The 15,220-nt window shown below is 59.7% G+C and overlaps 1 protein-coding gene across 1 annotated transcript; it reads right to left on the bottom strand.

Annotated features, from left to right (window-relative positions):
- Positions 1-968: 968 nt before the first annotated feature.
- On the bottom strand, positions 969-11,898 carry GDF6 (growth differentiation factor 6; the record flags this gene model as incomplete). Its single annotated transcript, XM_084260889.1, has 2 exons — positions 969-1,831; positions 11,562-11,898. 2 exons carry the CDS (start codon positions 11,896-11,898, stop codon positions 969-971), a joined length of 1,200 nt encoding a protein of 399 aa, XP_084117015.1.
- Between the last annotated feature and the right edge of the window lie 3,322 nt (positions 11,899-15,220).

Below are 15,220 nucleotides of genomic sequence, written 5' to 3'. Positions count from 1 at the left end.
TCTAGAAATCAGTGGGGGAAAGCCTGGAACTACGAACGTAACAGTTACATTAAGAAAGGGCTTAATGCATGCTTCGAAGTGCACTTTCCTCAGGTGAAGCCACGGCTGAGACCAAAGGTCGGGAACGAAACAGAAACTGTCCATATAACGCCTTTTCCAGCACAACGTTTGCGTATAATACTGCTGCAGGTTGCGAGGGCTACCGAGCGAGAGCTGCCCAGAGATCTGGCAATGGCATCCTTGCGCTGGTCGGGAAATCCCAAGGAGTTTCCTTCCCAATCCCACCAGGTTGTGCTTTCTGTAACACTTCGCTCTTCACAGTTTTTAATTGCTGTCTTTAAAAAAAAACAAACAAACAAAACAAAACCCCCAAAAAACCCAACGAGAACCAAACAAAACATCACAAAGACCCAACCTAACTGGTAATTACAATCTTGAGCTTTTTTTTTTTTCCTTTTCTCATTCTTTTTTTTCCTTTGGGGGGTGGAGGGGTGGGGGGCCGTAGGCTATTTCTGGCTGGTAATCTTGCAGGAATGTGAAAGAGAGAGGGCAGAAATGAAACAGCCCTCTGCAGAGCGACTTCAGAGAGAGGGATCCGTCTGCTCCCTCTCCCTCCCCCGACTCTTTTTGTACTTGGTAAATTGCCTTCACCTTCGGAGGGAGGAGGACAGATCGCCAGATAAACCTCGGGGGAAGGAAGGGGCGCAGGGAAGGGACCCGGCAGTGGGTCCTCGCCGCCTGCCCTGCCCGCTCGCCCTTCCCCGCACGGCAGCCGCGGGCAGGCGCTGCCCGAGCCCCCGCTGCCGCTGCACCCAGGCGCCGGGGCCGCCGGCACAGGCCGCTCCGCGGCGCCCGCCGGTCCCCTTCGCCCCGGCCACGCTCCGGGCGGACGCGGGCCGTCCCCGCCCGCCGCCGCCGGCATCTCCGCCAGACGCAGCCCCGGCTGCCGCCGAGGGGCGTCCCGCCCGCTACCTGCAGCCGCAGGACTCCACCACCATGTCCTCGTACTGCTTGTACACCACGTTGTTGCCCGCGTCGATGTAGAGGATGCTGATGGGAGTCAATTTGGTGGGGACGCAGCAGCTGGGCGGCGTGGAGCCGGGGTCCATGGAGTTCATGAGGGTCTGGATGATGGCGTGGTTCGTGGGCTCCAGGTGGGAGCGCAGTGGGAAGTCGCAGACCCCCTCGCAGTGGTGGGCCTCGTACTCCAGCGGGGCGATAATCCAGTCGTCCCAGCCCAGTTCCTTGAAGTTGACGTGCAGCGGCTTCTTGCTGCAGCGCAGCCGGGACTTCTTGCCGTGCCGCTTGCCGTGCCGGCTGGCGAAGGCGGTGCGCCGCTGGCGCCGGGGCGGCGGGCGGCGGGCGGAGGGCGACGGCGGCGCGCCCAGCTCGGCGCGCAGCTCCCCGAGGAGGCTCCGCCGCCGGGCGCGGGTGAAGACCACCAGCAGCGCCCGCTCCTGCGGCGGCCGCGTCCGGCGCCCGAAGCCCAGGCCCCGCAGGTCCAGCCAGCGCGGAGGCCCGCGGCCCGCCGACGCCCGCAGCTCCAGGCACAGCCGCTTCCAGGGCCTCTGCGCCCGCAGGCCCTGCCGCACGTCGAAGACCTCCCAGCCGGCGGCCGGGGCCGCCCGCAGGTCCAGGGCGCGGGAGTCCAGCGGCTGCGGCGAGAGGCAGGGGAAGACCTGCATGTGCAGCGGGGCAGCGGGCGGCGGGAGGCCGCGGGGGGCCCGGCGGAAGAGCCGGAGCTCGGCCCCCACCAGCTCCTCCGTCTCGGAGAGGGTCGATACATCAAACACATACTGCTGCCGCCTCAAGGGAGCGGGCGAGAGATCGTCTGCGAGATAAAAAATAATTACAGTCAGTTGCGCTCAGGGGGATCTGCCGAGAGGTCTCCGAGGAGGGGAGGGCGGGCAGGGCCGCCGGCTGCCCGGCCAGGGCCGCTCCTGTCCGCCTCCCCCCCTCCCACCATTTGGGGCCGCCCCCGCACGGGTACCTGGCGCTCCACCGGGAGCCGGGGCCGAGACGGACCCCGGGGGAGGGCGGGGAGAGGAGAAGGAGACGGAGAAGGAGGAGAAGGGAGGAGGGACGGAAGGACCCGCACCAGACAGGAGACGGCTCTCCCGCACCCGAGGCAGCCCCTGCTCCGCGGACATCCTCTGCCCCGCCAGCAGTGTGGGACTGGTGATGCTCGTGTGATTCTGTACATTACGCACACATACGCGTGCATATACATCGCCCTTCGAGAGAGGAACATGGACTTCTTTTTTGACACATTGGTGCACGAAGTGCCTCGCAGAAAGCAAACCAGATTCCCCTGAGCTGCTTTCCAATAAAACGTTTACAACCCAGCAAATACAAAAATTCCCAAAGCCCCCGGGTTTCCCCAGAAGCTAATAAAGCTTGTGTAGATTTCAATAGTAAAAGTGTCACTGGAGCCTCTGTTCAGCAGCCCCTCGCCGCCTTTCCAAGCTGAGCCCGCTCCAGAGCTAGAAATGGAGACTGAAGAAATATACAGCCCACGATTATTTATTGATATCAAAGGTCATTGAGATTCCTAATCGGTGTATTTCACAGCCTCGGCTCTACCTGACAGGTCTGGGGGAACGTCCTGGGAGGCAGGAGGGACAACGGGATGATTTATGCAAACTGAGACCTTCAGCGGCGCCGCAGCAATGTAAAAACCGGCGCGGATTAACGTGCAGTTAATCAGTGCGAATTAGCGTGCTCTGAAGTCGCCCTGCGCTGCTGCGTATTCCCCTGACGCCAAGAGGGAGAGGGAGGGTGGGCAGGGAGTCCACTCCGCGCCGCAGGAGCCCACGGAGTAGCCTGCCGGCCGCCCAAGCGCATCCTTCCCGCCCCGCGGAGACCCGCCGCGCACTCGGGCCGCGCACCCAGGCGGCATCCCGGGTTGCGGAGCTGGGTGTCCTCTGGGCACTGTACACCTGCCCCGGGGCGAGGAGGCCGGGGGACGGCCGCAGACCCCCACCTTGCCCCCTGTCTAGTACGGCGGGTCCGTCGGGGAAAGGGAGTTCCCGGGCCGGAGCCGCCGCCGCCTTGGCCGCGCTGCGCTGCGCCGCCGGGGGAAGCGGTGAGAAAATAGGTCAAGCCCTTCGGGCATCCCAGGGAGTTTGGACCCAGGCCTGCCGCATCCCTGTCCCCGCCTCCCGCTTCAGCTCGGAGGTTTCCCCGCGGCGAGGCCGCTCCTTCCCCAGCTAGGAGCACTCCGCCGGGAGCGAGAGGCAGCCCGGACGGCCGCGCACCTCTCTCGGGAGAGGCGGGGGTGGAATATACGAAAAAACACATACACAGAGCTCGAAAAACGTCGTCACAGCCCCAGGTGACGACAACAGCTGCTCTGACGAGCTGCTGCAAAGTGAGAAACCCGTCGGGAGGTGCCTACGGGCGCTACACGGTCTCGGCAGCGTTGCAAGGACTGAGCAGGATCTGGTCCATGGGACACTTGTGGATGTGGGTGTGTTTTTTCCCCCTTCTCACGCTTGCGCCGTCAGAGCAGCAGACTGAGGTTCACTTGGCTTGTAGGAGAAGAGTCCTCCAACTCAGGAGTGAGCTCAGGAGAGCTCTGGGGACATTGCCCCCTTTTTCGGGGTGAAGTCCTGGGAGCTTCAAACAGAAGGGATTGTGTATCCCGCGGGCAAGAACGCGCGGGTCACCTTCCTTCTTCCCTGCGCCCAGCATCTGTCATATGCCCGGGCATCCAACGCGGCGCTGACGGGTCTCCTGGTTCCGCCGAGCTACCTCCCACCTTCCTCCGCCTTCTTCCAGCGACCCTCGAGGAAACCAGATGAGCGCCTTCCCCTCCCCTTACCCCAGGCTTTAGGGTGAGGGCAGAGCCGGGCCTGGGTACAGCTCCGCTTACGTGGGGGCGATAGAGGTGAGGCCGTCAGGCTTGTTTTCAAAGGGAAATGTCTCGCCCTGTTTGGGGCGATGGGATGGCGGTGGGGAGAGTGCTGCCTCCAGCCCGCCGTCCCTCCGGAGCAGACACCTCCCCCCGCTTCCTACTTTTAGCCAGTGCCCCCGCCCTGGGGGTCCCCGTAATGCTGCCTGGGTGCAAGAGCAGGGTAGCACTGCCTGGTCGCCTGAGCTTTCGGGGACAGTCCTTTCCCGGAGGATGGAAGGACACAGAGGTGACAACGCGTTCCCCCCCTCCCCACGGGGAACACCCACGCAGACGAGCGGCTGCGGCGCGGGAAATCGGGGGTGGCATCCAGGCATGTGGTTTAGACCGGAGGGAAGCGAGGAGAGGCTGAACTTCCCTGCTGCCGAAAGCGGTTTGTAAAGGGTTTGCAGACCCCTGCCATGAGGCGGGCGGGGGGGAGCCAGCTCCGGTCCCGCGGGTGCCAGAGGCTCTCTCGGGGGGTGCGCCTGCAACGCGCCCCCCCAGCAGCATCCTTCGGAGCGTGGCGGAGGCTGAACGCGTCGTACGGGCGCTCCGGCTGGCTCGGTGACATGGCACACTGGGGACACGGCCGAATGGCAGAGAAACGTGTCCCCGGGGAAGCGGGTCTCCGAGACGGCTTTAGTTTTAGGCAGCACCGACTCAGCGCTGGAAAACTCCCCGCTGGTTTATGCAGCTGCCGGCTGCCGCTCCTCTCCCCGAAAGGGGCAGGGCTGCCGGTTGTTTGAAATAAGCAGCTTTGAATCCGATCAGATAAACGCTATTTATTCACTCTTGTAACCTAATAATTCCAGATGAATACATAATCCTAAACCAGCGCTGGCTCGCTCCCAGCGCGGTCGAGAGGGTGGGAAAAGCAGCGGAGGGCGGGGAGGGAAAGCGGTACCTCCAGAGCCTCCAGGAACCGGGGAGAGACGGGTCTGTTTTGGGGACCCTTTGTTCCAGGGAAGCCGCCGCCTTCCCAGCACACAAAGAGCGGCAGCAGCGACGGCGTGAGGACACCCTGGCTGTCCCTCTCCCTCCGTGTGAGGAGCACACACGTCTCGGGGCTTGTCCTCTTAGGTTTCCCTTTACACGGAAGGAGTGGCTGGGGTGAACTCCAGGGTTTCTTACAGCCAGCTCGAGATGTGCCTTTTTCTCAGGCCAGCTGAGGCTGTCATTATCGCTGCTCCCGTTACCGAAATGCTTGGAGAGAGCAGCAAAGCCACCTCATATCTAGCCGGGCAGGGGAAAGCCACATTGCAGAACATGCACCCGAGAGTTGAGTTTGTATTTGTAACGTTAATTTAGATGCATGTTAATCACGCAGTAAGTATTAGTTTTATTTCGATTCTCCGTTGTTCGTTTTTTTTCTGGCGAAGATAAAATATTGGGGGGAGGAGGAGGAGGGAAGAAAAGAAGGGAGCGGATCTACCTAGAATTTAAGCACGTGTCAGCAGTGGGGGACGAGAGCAGCCCTGCTCCGCTCTGCCCTTCCCAAAGCGCTCAGACAGCCGGCGTGACCTGCACTCCCGTGGGGCGGGCAGGGGCCGCGCCGGGCCCGGTCGAGGAGGGGGGAGTTACGCCGGGACGGGGCGGGGAGCTACGCCGGGCCCTCGCCCGCCTCCTCCCCTGATTTCCTCTGCTTTACGATGGCGCGAGTTTTATTATCTCCAAGGTTAAATGAATGGGTGGCTTGGGACATTTCCTTTAACTCCCCGCGTGAACCCTTTCCCGCTTCCCGGGTTCGTTTTCTCGCCGTCAGGCTGGGCTTTGAGGCGAGCCGGGGGTTAACGAAGGCTACGCAAAGTTTCCCTTTTCAAGGCAGATCAGGTACTGGGCTCCAGGCCAATTCATCAGGGCTCAGATCTTAACTTTACATCACTGCAAATTATACCCAAACCACATTCAAGAAGAATTTTCCCATTCCCAAATTCTCTTTCAAGCCATATTTAAACTCGCAAACCAAAAGCACATTTGCAGTTTAAAGACCCTTTGCAGGCGCTCGCTCGACAATAATCTGGAAATTAAAACATATATCCCCCGTAATTGCGAGGGACTGCCCACGCCTTGTCTGCGGAGTCGCAAGGCTGACAGGTATTTCTTTCGGAGCATTACCCGAGCTGTGGAAACAAGGGGCTGCCTCTCCATGTGTGGTATTTCTCCGGGTTTCAATTCCGCATCTCCCAGCGCCTGCCTCGACGTGGTTTTTTATTACACCGGGTGATTAGATTTAAATGTTTCGTTCGCTTCTCTACCGAGTAACCGGGAAAGACCACACCTTCCTCGAACGAGTTCCCAACCTTGCCAAAACCCCAGCGAGCTGAGGGACTGCTGTTTCCCCTTTTTCCGCCCCCCTCTTTTTTCCCCCCTTTCCCCCCCCCCTTTTCTCCTTTCTCACGGAGCGGGGAGGCACCTGCGATACACCCCCCTCCCGTACCTGCTCCGGGAAGGCTGCCTGCTCTCGCCCCGCTCCCCGGTTCGCCGCTGCCGACGGCCGCCTCCCGCCGCCTCCCCGATTCCCACGAGCGACGCTCGGCCCGCGGGCGCGAAGGGACCGTCGCAACACCCGCGGAGCATCCCGCGGGGCTCCGGACGCCTCGTCAGTCGGCATCGCCCCAGGAGATGCACTGAGGCGGAGAGGAGATTCCTTGGAGGGTTTCTACTTGCTGTAGCAGACGTTAACCGAGTCCCCTTCCCTTTCCCCGTTTGCGGCCGTTTAGCACTTCGATCGAGGCGAAGTCATTTCTCCAAAATTATTCGCATTGAGGAGATGGGCCTGAATATTCTCAGCGCCCGGAGCTAAGAAACGGAGCGAGGGGACCCTTTACAGGATATTTCTGAGCGATATATACGGAAGCGCCGGGATACAGCAACACGACGCACAGATCTGGCCACAACTAGCAAAGGACTGAAACGTCCCCTTTCGCCCAGAAACCAGACTTCAGGCACGCAGGGACAACCAACCTCAGTTCCAGCCTGCCCCGAAATTACAAGGAAACGAGCACTTCTCCGATCCGCTGCTTTTTCTTCTGTCTTTGGTTTTTTTTAAGACTAGAAAGCGAGGAGGAAAACGAAGAGGGCGAGGCTCACGGCTGCCGTGCCCAGCGCCGGGCAATCCAGCCTCTCTGAGGGCAGCCGAGCTGGGCTGGCCCCGGGCTGCGCCAGGTTTCTCCCCGCGGGCCGTTCGGCTCCCGGTTGTAACCGGCTCAATCTAGGGCACGGCAGCGCCCCGCGGGTGGCGGAAGCTAAAATAGCCCCGAAACGGGGAGCTCGGTCCGGCCGTCCTCCAAAAAAAAAAAAAAAAACCAAAAACAACCTAAAAAAAAGTTACACACGGCCTCCTAGCAAGCTCCGCGGGGACCTTCGGGATTTAAGATCTAAAAAAAAAAAAAAAATCAGGATCGGGTGCGAAATGAGCCACTGGGATGGCTTGATAGGTTCTTCTCCTCCTCTGTAGCAGAGCGGATCCGCGGGCGCGCATCGCCGCGCCGCTCTACCTGTGCCGCGGAGCGGTGGCGGAGCCGCGCCTCCCAGCTCCTGCGGGCTTTGCTTTCCCCAGGCTGCCCTTCCCGTCCCGCTGCGCTTCCGTGCGCAGAACCGCGCGCCTTCGCTCCGTTCCCTCCCGCGGCACGGGGAACAACACCCAAAGCCCCAAATATCCCGGAGGCGCAGGAAGCGCGGAGCCCCAGCCCGCTCCCCGACTGCCGCTTGACCCCGCGCTGCCGGCTCCGCGGGCGCGGAGTCCCCTCCACCGGACCGGGCCGGGCCGGGCCGAGCCGGGCCGCTCGCTCCTTGCCCGGGCGCACGGCGGGGATGGGAAGCGGCTGCTCGCTGCCGCGCTCCGGCCGTCTGGTCTGCATTAGTGTTTTTATAAGGGGCTCAAACAAATCGAATACAAGGTCACCAAATAATTAACAGTTGTGAATTCCCTCCTTCCCCATTAAAATACTTCCCTGCTTATATTTCATTTTCCTTCTGCCAACGACAACACTGCCTGGGCAAAGGCGCTGCGCAGATTACACTATATTGCAGCTTTCGGTCCACCCAGAAACCCGCTGTTTTGCATAAACATGTTGCACTAGATGAACTTCAAGTGGGATTTACGCTCTTTTCTTCTGCCGGCATGCACAGCCGGGCCATTTCCAGCTTCTGCAGGCAGGATCTCCCCTTCTTCACCTCCCCCCCGACCCTAAACGGCAACAGTGAAGTAACGGCGGTCGGACCCCTGCCCATCTCTGTCAACTGCCTCTCAGCCGCAACACGAAACTGCACAAAGAAAACGGGGAGGGAAAAAGGAGACGATCTCGACCCATTTCGGTTTCACCGTCACTTAGGCGCGGAGCTCAGCATTTCGTATGCCGGAGCCCGGCCGCGGTACCGCGGCCGCGGGCAGCTCTTGCAGATACGAAAGGGAAAGGCGAGGGGATCCCACGGCAGCCGGCCTCGTGGCATTCCCTTCCCACGGGAGATCCCTTTAAAAATCGCGCTCTCTCGCACCCCGGCTATTTCTTTTTTGTTTTCGAGTTGTTCCGAGCCGTGCTGGCTGTGGATTTGCTTGTTTATAGCTCCCTTCTCCAGCTCCCTCCCGCTCTATTTTTTTTTCCCTCCCTGCCTGGTGGAGTCCTTGCAGCTCCTAATTGTCCTGCCTTACTGTGGAGCTCCAATGCTGGGGGTCCTGAGGCCAGCGAGAGCACCATCTGCGTTTTAATGAGTTACTTCATGTGCCAACAGTAATTTTCCTACATTCAGCTAGGTCCTGTCTGATCTTGCGACCGTAACAAGGGGGAGCGAGTGGGGGGCGGGAGGGGGTGGAGAAGGGGGAATCACAAACCCTTTCCCCACTTTCTGCGCTCTTTCTCTACGGCTGGGGAAAAAAAGGGGAAAAAAAAAGGCAAACAAAAAACCCCAAACCTATCTGTATATATATGTATGAGGCAGCAGTGTGGCTTTACTCTTCCCCAGACAGCCTGAAAGCGATCTTATTAGGTTCGAGCGGAAGGGAAAGAAACAAGAGGCGAGGAGGAGCCGCGGTCTGTGTCCGCACCGCAACGCTCTGCCCTGCTCGGCTGCGGAGGGCGGTGGGACGGGCCGGCTGCTGCGGCCGGGGGCTGCCGCAAGGCAGGAGCCGGGTACCGAGCCGCCTTCCCCGCGGGACGCTCCCAGGCACAGCAGCCCACGCCGTGAGGGAAGCGCGTTTCCCGGCAGGACTCAGAGCTGCAGAGAGAACATCTCTCTCTCTGGGCTGCTCTCCCCGCGAAATCCTTCCATGAAGGATGGATGCCGTGCGGGCAGGAGGGACGGCCACCGCCGCCTCCCCCGGAGCTGCCGCTTAGGTAAAGAGCAGCCCATCTAATTGGGTCAATTTGGGCGGCTATATTGTCTGCAAATGAATTGACAGAAACTCTCTCTCTTCCCCCCCACCCACCCCCCCGCCCCTTTCCCCGCTTTCCCTGAGCAAAGACTGTTCATCATCAGCACAACTCCAGCTCGCCAATTAACTGGGCTAGGAGCCCACGGGGAGGTGGGCAGTAAAATAGCTACCACTTCAGAGGAACGGAAGCTCTCTTGAAGTTTTTTGGTGATGTGCCATTGGCTGGTCCGCTTCATTATGGGAGACTAGACAATATTTGATATGTTATGACATGAACACTCAATTAGATCACTGAGTTGAAATACTCCAATCAGTGGCTTGATGCTAAGCAACCCTCAGAAGGTCCAGCAGAAGGTCACAGCCTGTGACACATCAAATCAAAATCAGTGGAGAAAAGTGAGGCTTTTCCTTAATCAAACCAGGACTTCTGTTAGCAAATCACTTCTCCGGGAGTAGAATCTCCCATGCAGCGAGATGAGCTAAATTTGTTAAATTAACTGTCTTTCTTCTGATTATCAAGAATAAGATGATCTTGAGCGCGGCTGTTTCCCCGCGGCTTGGAGAGTCAGCACCCCGTTTCCTCTCCGGCGGGGAAAGCGGGCCAGCTCCTTCCTGACGGCTGAACTTTCGAAACCGCATTTCTAGAAAGCCAGTCCTCTTCCCCCCACCCCCCTCTTTTAACAGCGACGAAGAAAACAACCCCCCTTAGTCGAAGGCGGAAAGCAGAGCCCCGTGCCTGTCCCCTCTCCCCTCGGAAACGGGCGGGCGCTTCCCACCGCGGGGGATACACACCGTGAGCGCTTCCACGCACCCACCCGAGCCCAGAGGGCAGCGATGGGCACCGGGACGGGAGAGGAAGAGCCCCGCCGAGCTCCGTCCGCGGTGAAGAACAAACCCTCTCACCCCCCCACCCTCCGCCGCAAACCGGGGGTGGGGATGGGGCAAGGGGCTGAGCCGTGGGTGCCGTGGGAGGGGAGAGGCCGCCGGCTCGGGGAAGAGGTGTAGGGGGTCGGTTTGGGGAACGAGCGGTCCCAGCAGCTCCGGGGACCCCTGCGGCTTTCCCGACGCTGCGTTTCGCCGCCCTAAACCGGCCGGGAAGCGGGAGGTCGGCGTGCTTCCCCGGCTCCCGGCAGCCCCGGGATGCCGCTGCCAGCCGCCGGCAGGTACACGGGCAGGGTCCTGCGGGGGAGGAGGGGGGGTGGGGGTGGGGCGGGCGGCAGGGAGGGTCTTCAAATCGGGGAAGGGGGACGGACAAGGAAAGAATGCACAACCTTCATTAAGAACCTGTTAATTAGTCTGTCCTTAATGACTCGCAAACCAGGGTAATAATAAAAGAAAAAAGGCCGTTTTCGGGGAAGGAAAATTTTCCTCTGTATCGCCGAGAAACCTCCACCCTCTGCCCCGAGTACGAGCGACACAACAACGAGAGAAAAGCAAAAGCTGAGCCTCGGCGGGGGCTGCAGGTCGCGGAGGGGTCCCGGGAGTCCCGCGGCATCGGTGATGCTCCGTGAGAGTGGGGGAAAGGCCTGGGGCCCGGCTGGCTCTGGGCTCCGCCGCCCGCCCCCTCCTCTCCTCTGCGCTCCCCGCCGCGGGGCAGCCGAGACCCCGGGGACGGGTGAGGATCAGCCCCGCACACACCAGGCTAAAAGGACGTGGGCCCCGAAGCAGGCGGCGAGTCCGGGCCACCGCCCGCTGAGCCCCGGGGCCGGGAGTTACCTGGGTTCAGGCTGCGTCCCAGCCCCAGCGCTTTCAAACGGGGCTGGTGCTCTTCCAGGTAACCCCGATAAAACTCCCCTAGGCGGGACCAGCCTGAGGCTGTTTGCCCTCGGTCAGTGGGGACTTTCTATGCGCCTTACAGCCGCAGCGCTAAGAGCGATCCGTTCTCCGGTGGACGGAGAGAAACCAGAAGAGCGATATTATTATTTTCCTCCCAAAGGTTGTTTCTACACCCAAAGTGCTCCTGCAAAGCTGCGGGGTGTTTCCCACCACTCCGTGATGATTCGGAGACGAACACGCGTGTTTCTCGCATGCAGCGTTTGCGGCTGCCGCGGTGCGTGTTTAGCGTGCTTTAAAATGAAATGTCGCGGGCCGCAATTTACCGAAAGATCCATTTTTTTTCCCGCAAAACCGCAGGAGCTGAGGGGAAACACGAGTGAACGATGAAGCGCGCTCCCCGCCTCCCCAGAGCCAGGCTCCGCGGGACGGCAGCTGCGCACCGCGGAGCGCCGCGGGAAAGGGGCGCCCGCAGCCCCGGGGAGGGGGGGACGGTGAGGGGCGTGGGGGGGTAAAACTTACCTCGTCCCCTGTCTACAAAACTAGTGATGGTATTGGCGGACTTGGACGACTGAAAAAAGCTGGCGTTGATGCCCAGTTTCTCCGCGATGGAGTAAGTCCTGAACAGAGACAGCATGTACTCGTGGGGTTCCACCCGTGGGAGCGCCCGGCCCACGGCGTGTCCCCCTTGCCGCGGGCGGTTCTCCCGTGGGGACCGCGGCACCCTGCGGCCCCGTCCGCCCTTGGAGGAGGCGGCGAGTTCCGAGGCGGCGGGGAGGGAAGCCGGGAGGCAGCAAGGTAAATCCCAGAGGAGGCTGGCGAGCAAGGCGGCGGAGAGCAGGGCCCGGCGTGCATTCATAGCGAGAGGCGGCGGCGGTGGGGAGGAAGAGGAGGGCGACCCGACGTGCGGCTCCGGCGGCCCACGGAGCGGCGCGGGGACTGCGCGGCGGCGTGGCGCGGAGCGGGGACTGCACCCGGGCGGGCTCGGCCCGGAGCAGCCCGCCCCGCCCCGTGGGTACCGCCCCGCCGCGGACCGCCCCGTGGGGGCACCCAGCCCGCCCCCGCGGGGCGGTCCGCGGCGAAGCGGGACACCCCGCGGTCGGGTGCCTGGGGGTCCCTTTGCTCCCTCCTCGCAGTGGACTCCACGCGGGAAGTGGAGTTGAGGCCCGGGGAGAGGCGCTGCATGTCTCACTGCCACGCGTCGGGTATCGCTTCTCACCGGCCAGCCAATGCTTCGGTGCGTTTAGACGCTGCGGGTGCTGAAGTTTCGGGTGTGGGCAGACTCCGGGCATGCTGATGGTCTTGCCTGAGGCTCTTGCCACGCTGTGTGCCTACCAGGAGCCTGGTGCAAAGCAGGGGTCTCTCAACAAGAAGAATTTGGCAGAAAGTGGGGGTCTTGCCATGGGATGTTCCAAGGTCCAGCCAGCAGACGGTTTTGGGATAGCACTTGCCACTCACTAGAGTGGCAAGAGAAAGCATGGGAGCAAAAAGCTGGAGACTGTTCTTCTCCCAAAGTCTGCAAAGCCACCAAGAGGGGATCAGCCTGAGAGGAGCGTGGTGCCACGCAGTGGCCTGGGAAAATGCAGTGTTGGGCAGTCAGCACCAGCAACATCAGTGGGGCAGCCTGGGGCAAGCAGGAAACACAGAAGCACATTAGGAGTTGAAAGGGACCTCGAAAAATCATCCAGTCCAACCCCCCTGCCAGAGCAGGATCACCTAGACTAAATCACACAGGAACACATCTAGGCGGGTTTGAATATCTCCAGAGAAGGAGATTCCACAACCTCTCTGAGCAGCCTGTCCCAGTGCCCCCTCACCCTCACAGAGAGAAAGTTCCTCCTTACATTCACATGGAACTTCCTATGCTCCAGCTTGCACCCCTTCCCTTAAGTGGAGCACACGTTGTGCTTGTGCTGGTCATGCAGAAGACAGCTCCACTGCTGAGGTTCTGCATGACTGGTGCAAGGATGACACGTGCTTTGCTTAGGGGAGGCTTTTCTGTCTGCCCCAGAAGACAGCAGTGGAACTGTTTTCCTGCAAGAGGATTTATCCAGCCCTTTTCATTTGTTTATTTTCAGAGGTGCGTTGCCCGGTATAAAACATGTCATCTCTCCAAATGTTTTCATCCAACCACTCATCTAGGGTTTGCAGCCACTGACAAAGCCTGGCAATGAGTTTGTGTTACCCTACCTTTCCTGTTCTCTCACTTCTTCCTGACCGTTTTTTGTCTTCCTGCCTGAAACATGGCACTGCTGTTGCTGGCAGCCACAAGCCACCCTCCTCCACTTCCCCATGTTGGTCTCCTTTGCCCTTGTGTTGAGCTTCTCCCACTTCCCTCTCCTGATCTCTGTCTCCCATTCTCCACTTCTTCCTCCCTTTCCTATCTGCCCAAGCTCTGCCACCAGTGGAGATGCTGCAGCCTGAGGGCTGTGCATGTTTAGCAGCAGAAGCTGAGTCCTCAGTGAGTAAAAGGAATCTGGCTTTCACCCCAGGTTGAATCTCTGACCATACTCCTTCATCAGCAGCTGTCCCTCATGGGCCATGCAGTCATGCACTGGGCTTCCTTGTCTTTTTCTTCCCCTACCTAATTTTCCACCAAGAGAGGGCAACTCGTGCCTGGGCTCTTGGCATTGCTTCCAGTGCAACATCATCAGAGGGATGAGGCAGACCCAGCCAGGGCACATGGAGCAAGCATCTATCTTGGTAGGTGCCTCCAGCAAGGTGAGTCCCACTGCACTCCCCAGCTCTTGCAGAGACAAGGTAGGGGAGATCAGGACTGTGAGGGAGACATTCAGATTAAAAGAGGGGCTTGGGTGCCAAATGATCCAGGCTGCATCTCTACTAGGGAAGAAGTATTCCAAGGCAGGGGGTCAGGCTCTGCCCTGGAACCCTCCACACATGACTCAGCAAGCTCCCTGGCGTGGTTTTGGCCCATGCCAGCTAGCACTCTCCCAGGCATTGCGCAGGCCTGTTTCAAACTATGGCTTGTGCCAGGGGCTGTCCCCAGGCAGCCATTTGGATGTGACCATGTGGATGTGGGACACGTCGTATAGCTTGGATTAGAGAATGCGGCCCGACGTTGCCTTGGCTTCTTTTTAGTAGGATAGATGGACTGTGAGGTGCTGGCAGATGAACTGTGAAGAAACAGGGCTACAGAAGAGTATCAGTGACAGTGCAGAAATGAGGCAAGTGTTCTGCAAAACCAATTCCCACATCGCTCCGTCCTGTTTTTTCACCCCCTTTTATTTATTGTGCTTTCACTCCTCCTGCCTGTCCTTTGGCTTCACAGCTGCCCCCGGACCATTCCTCCCCCTTTTCATCTGCTGCTTTCTGCTTTGGGATCTCTTCCCCCCCTCCTCCTGTCCCTTGAGCTTTGCTTTTCTGATGCCTCACTTTTGTTACTTCTGGTCCCCTTTGCTGCTCCCATTCTTTCTGCTCCATACTTAGCATTTTGGGCTTTTTTTCTTTCTTCTTGGTTTGCCATGACCCAGTTCCTTCCGGAGCCTTATCATCGCTTTTTTGTTTCCTTCTGCCCCTTTTGTGCCCTCTTCACTTATTCCACGCTCCTGCCTGCTATCTCCAATCAGCTGCCCAGCTCCAGTTTCTTCTCCGCCAACTTCAGCCCAACCCTAGTCCCTCAGGCTCTTTCCTTTCTCTCCTGCTGCATTTCATTGTCCTATTTTTCTTTTCTGATATTGTTTCCACTTCCCACATCCCCTCCTTGCGGTCCCCAGCGCTGCTGCTGCATGGCTGCCCTTCACCACTCACACCCTGCTGGTTTCCAGGGTCCCCTCGCTGCTCCTGGAGTGTCTGTTCCCTTCCTGCCTTTGTCTCTCAGTCTGTCTCTCCTCTTCCCTCTTTGTTCTCAGCTTTTTCCTCCCTTGGCCTCCTCCTCTCCCAAGGGAAGGTGGTTTCGTACTAATGCAAAGCAGCGAGGGTCGAGTGGTCTCGAGAGCAACTTCCATCAGCCTGGTTTCATTTCTACCTGCTGCTTTCTGCATGTTTTAACGCCTTCTCTAAGACTGGCTTGGACGGCTGCTTTCCACCCTCACTTCTTTACCAGGGGCCTGACTTGAAGCCCTCTGCAGTCAAGAGGAACCATTCCCCTGGCTCCGGGGTCCTTTCAGGCAGCGTGGGAGCTGGGGGAAGCTCGCACCCTGTTAGCACTCCAAGACAGCAAT

This window comes from Gallinula chloropus (assembly GCF_964237585.1).
Source record: "Gallinula chloropus genome assembly, chromosome: 2".
NCBI classification, from domain to species: domain Eukaryota; kingdom Metazoa; phylum Chordata; class Aves; order Gruiformes; family Rallidae; genus Gallinula; species Gallinula chloropus.
Note: the sequence above shows the minus strand (reverse complement) of the source record. Positions and strands in the feature narration are given on the sequence as shown.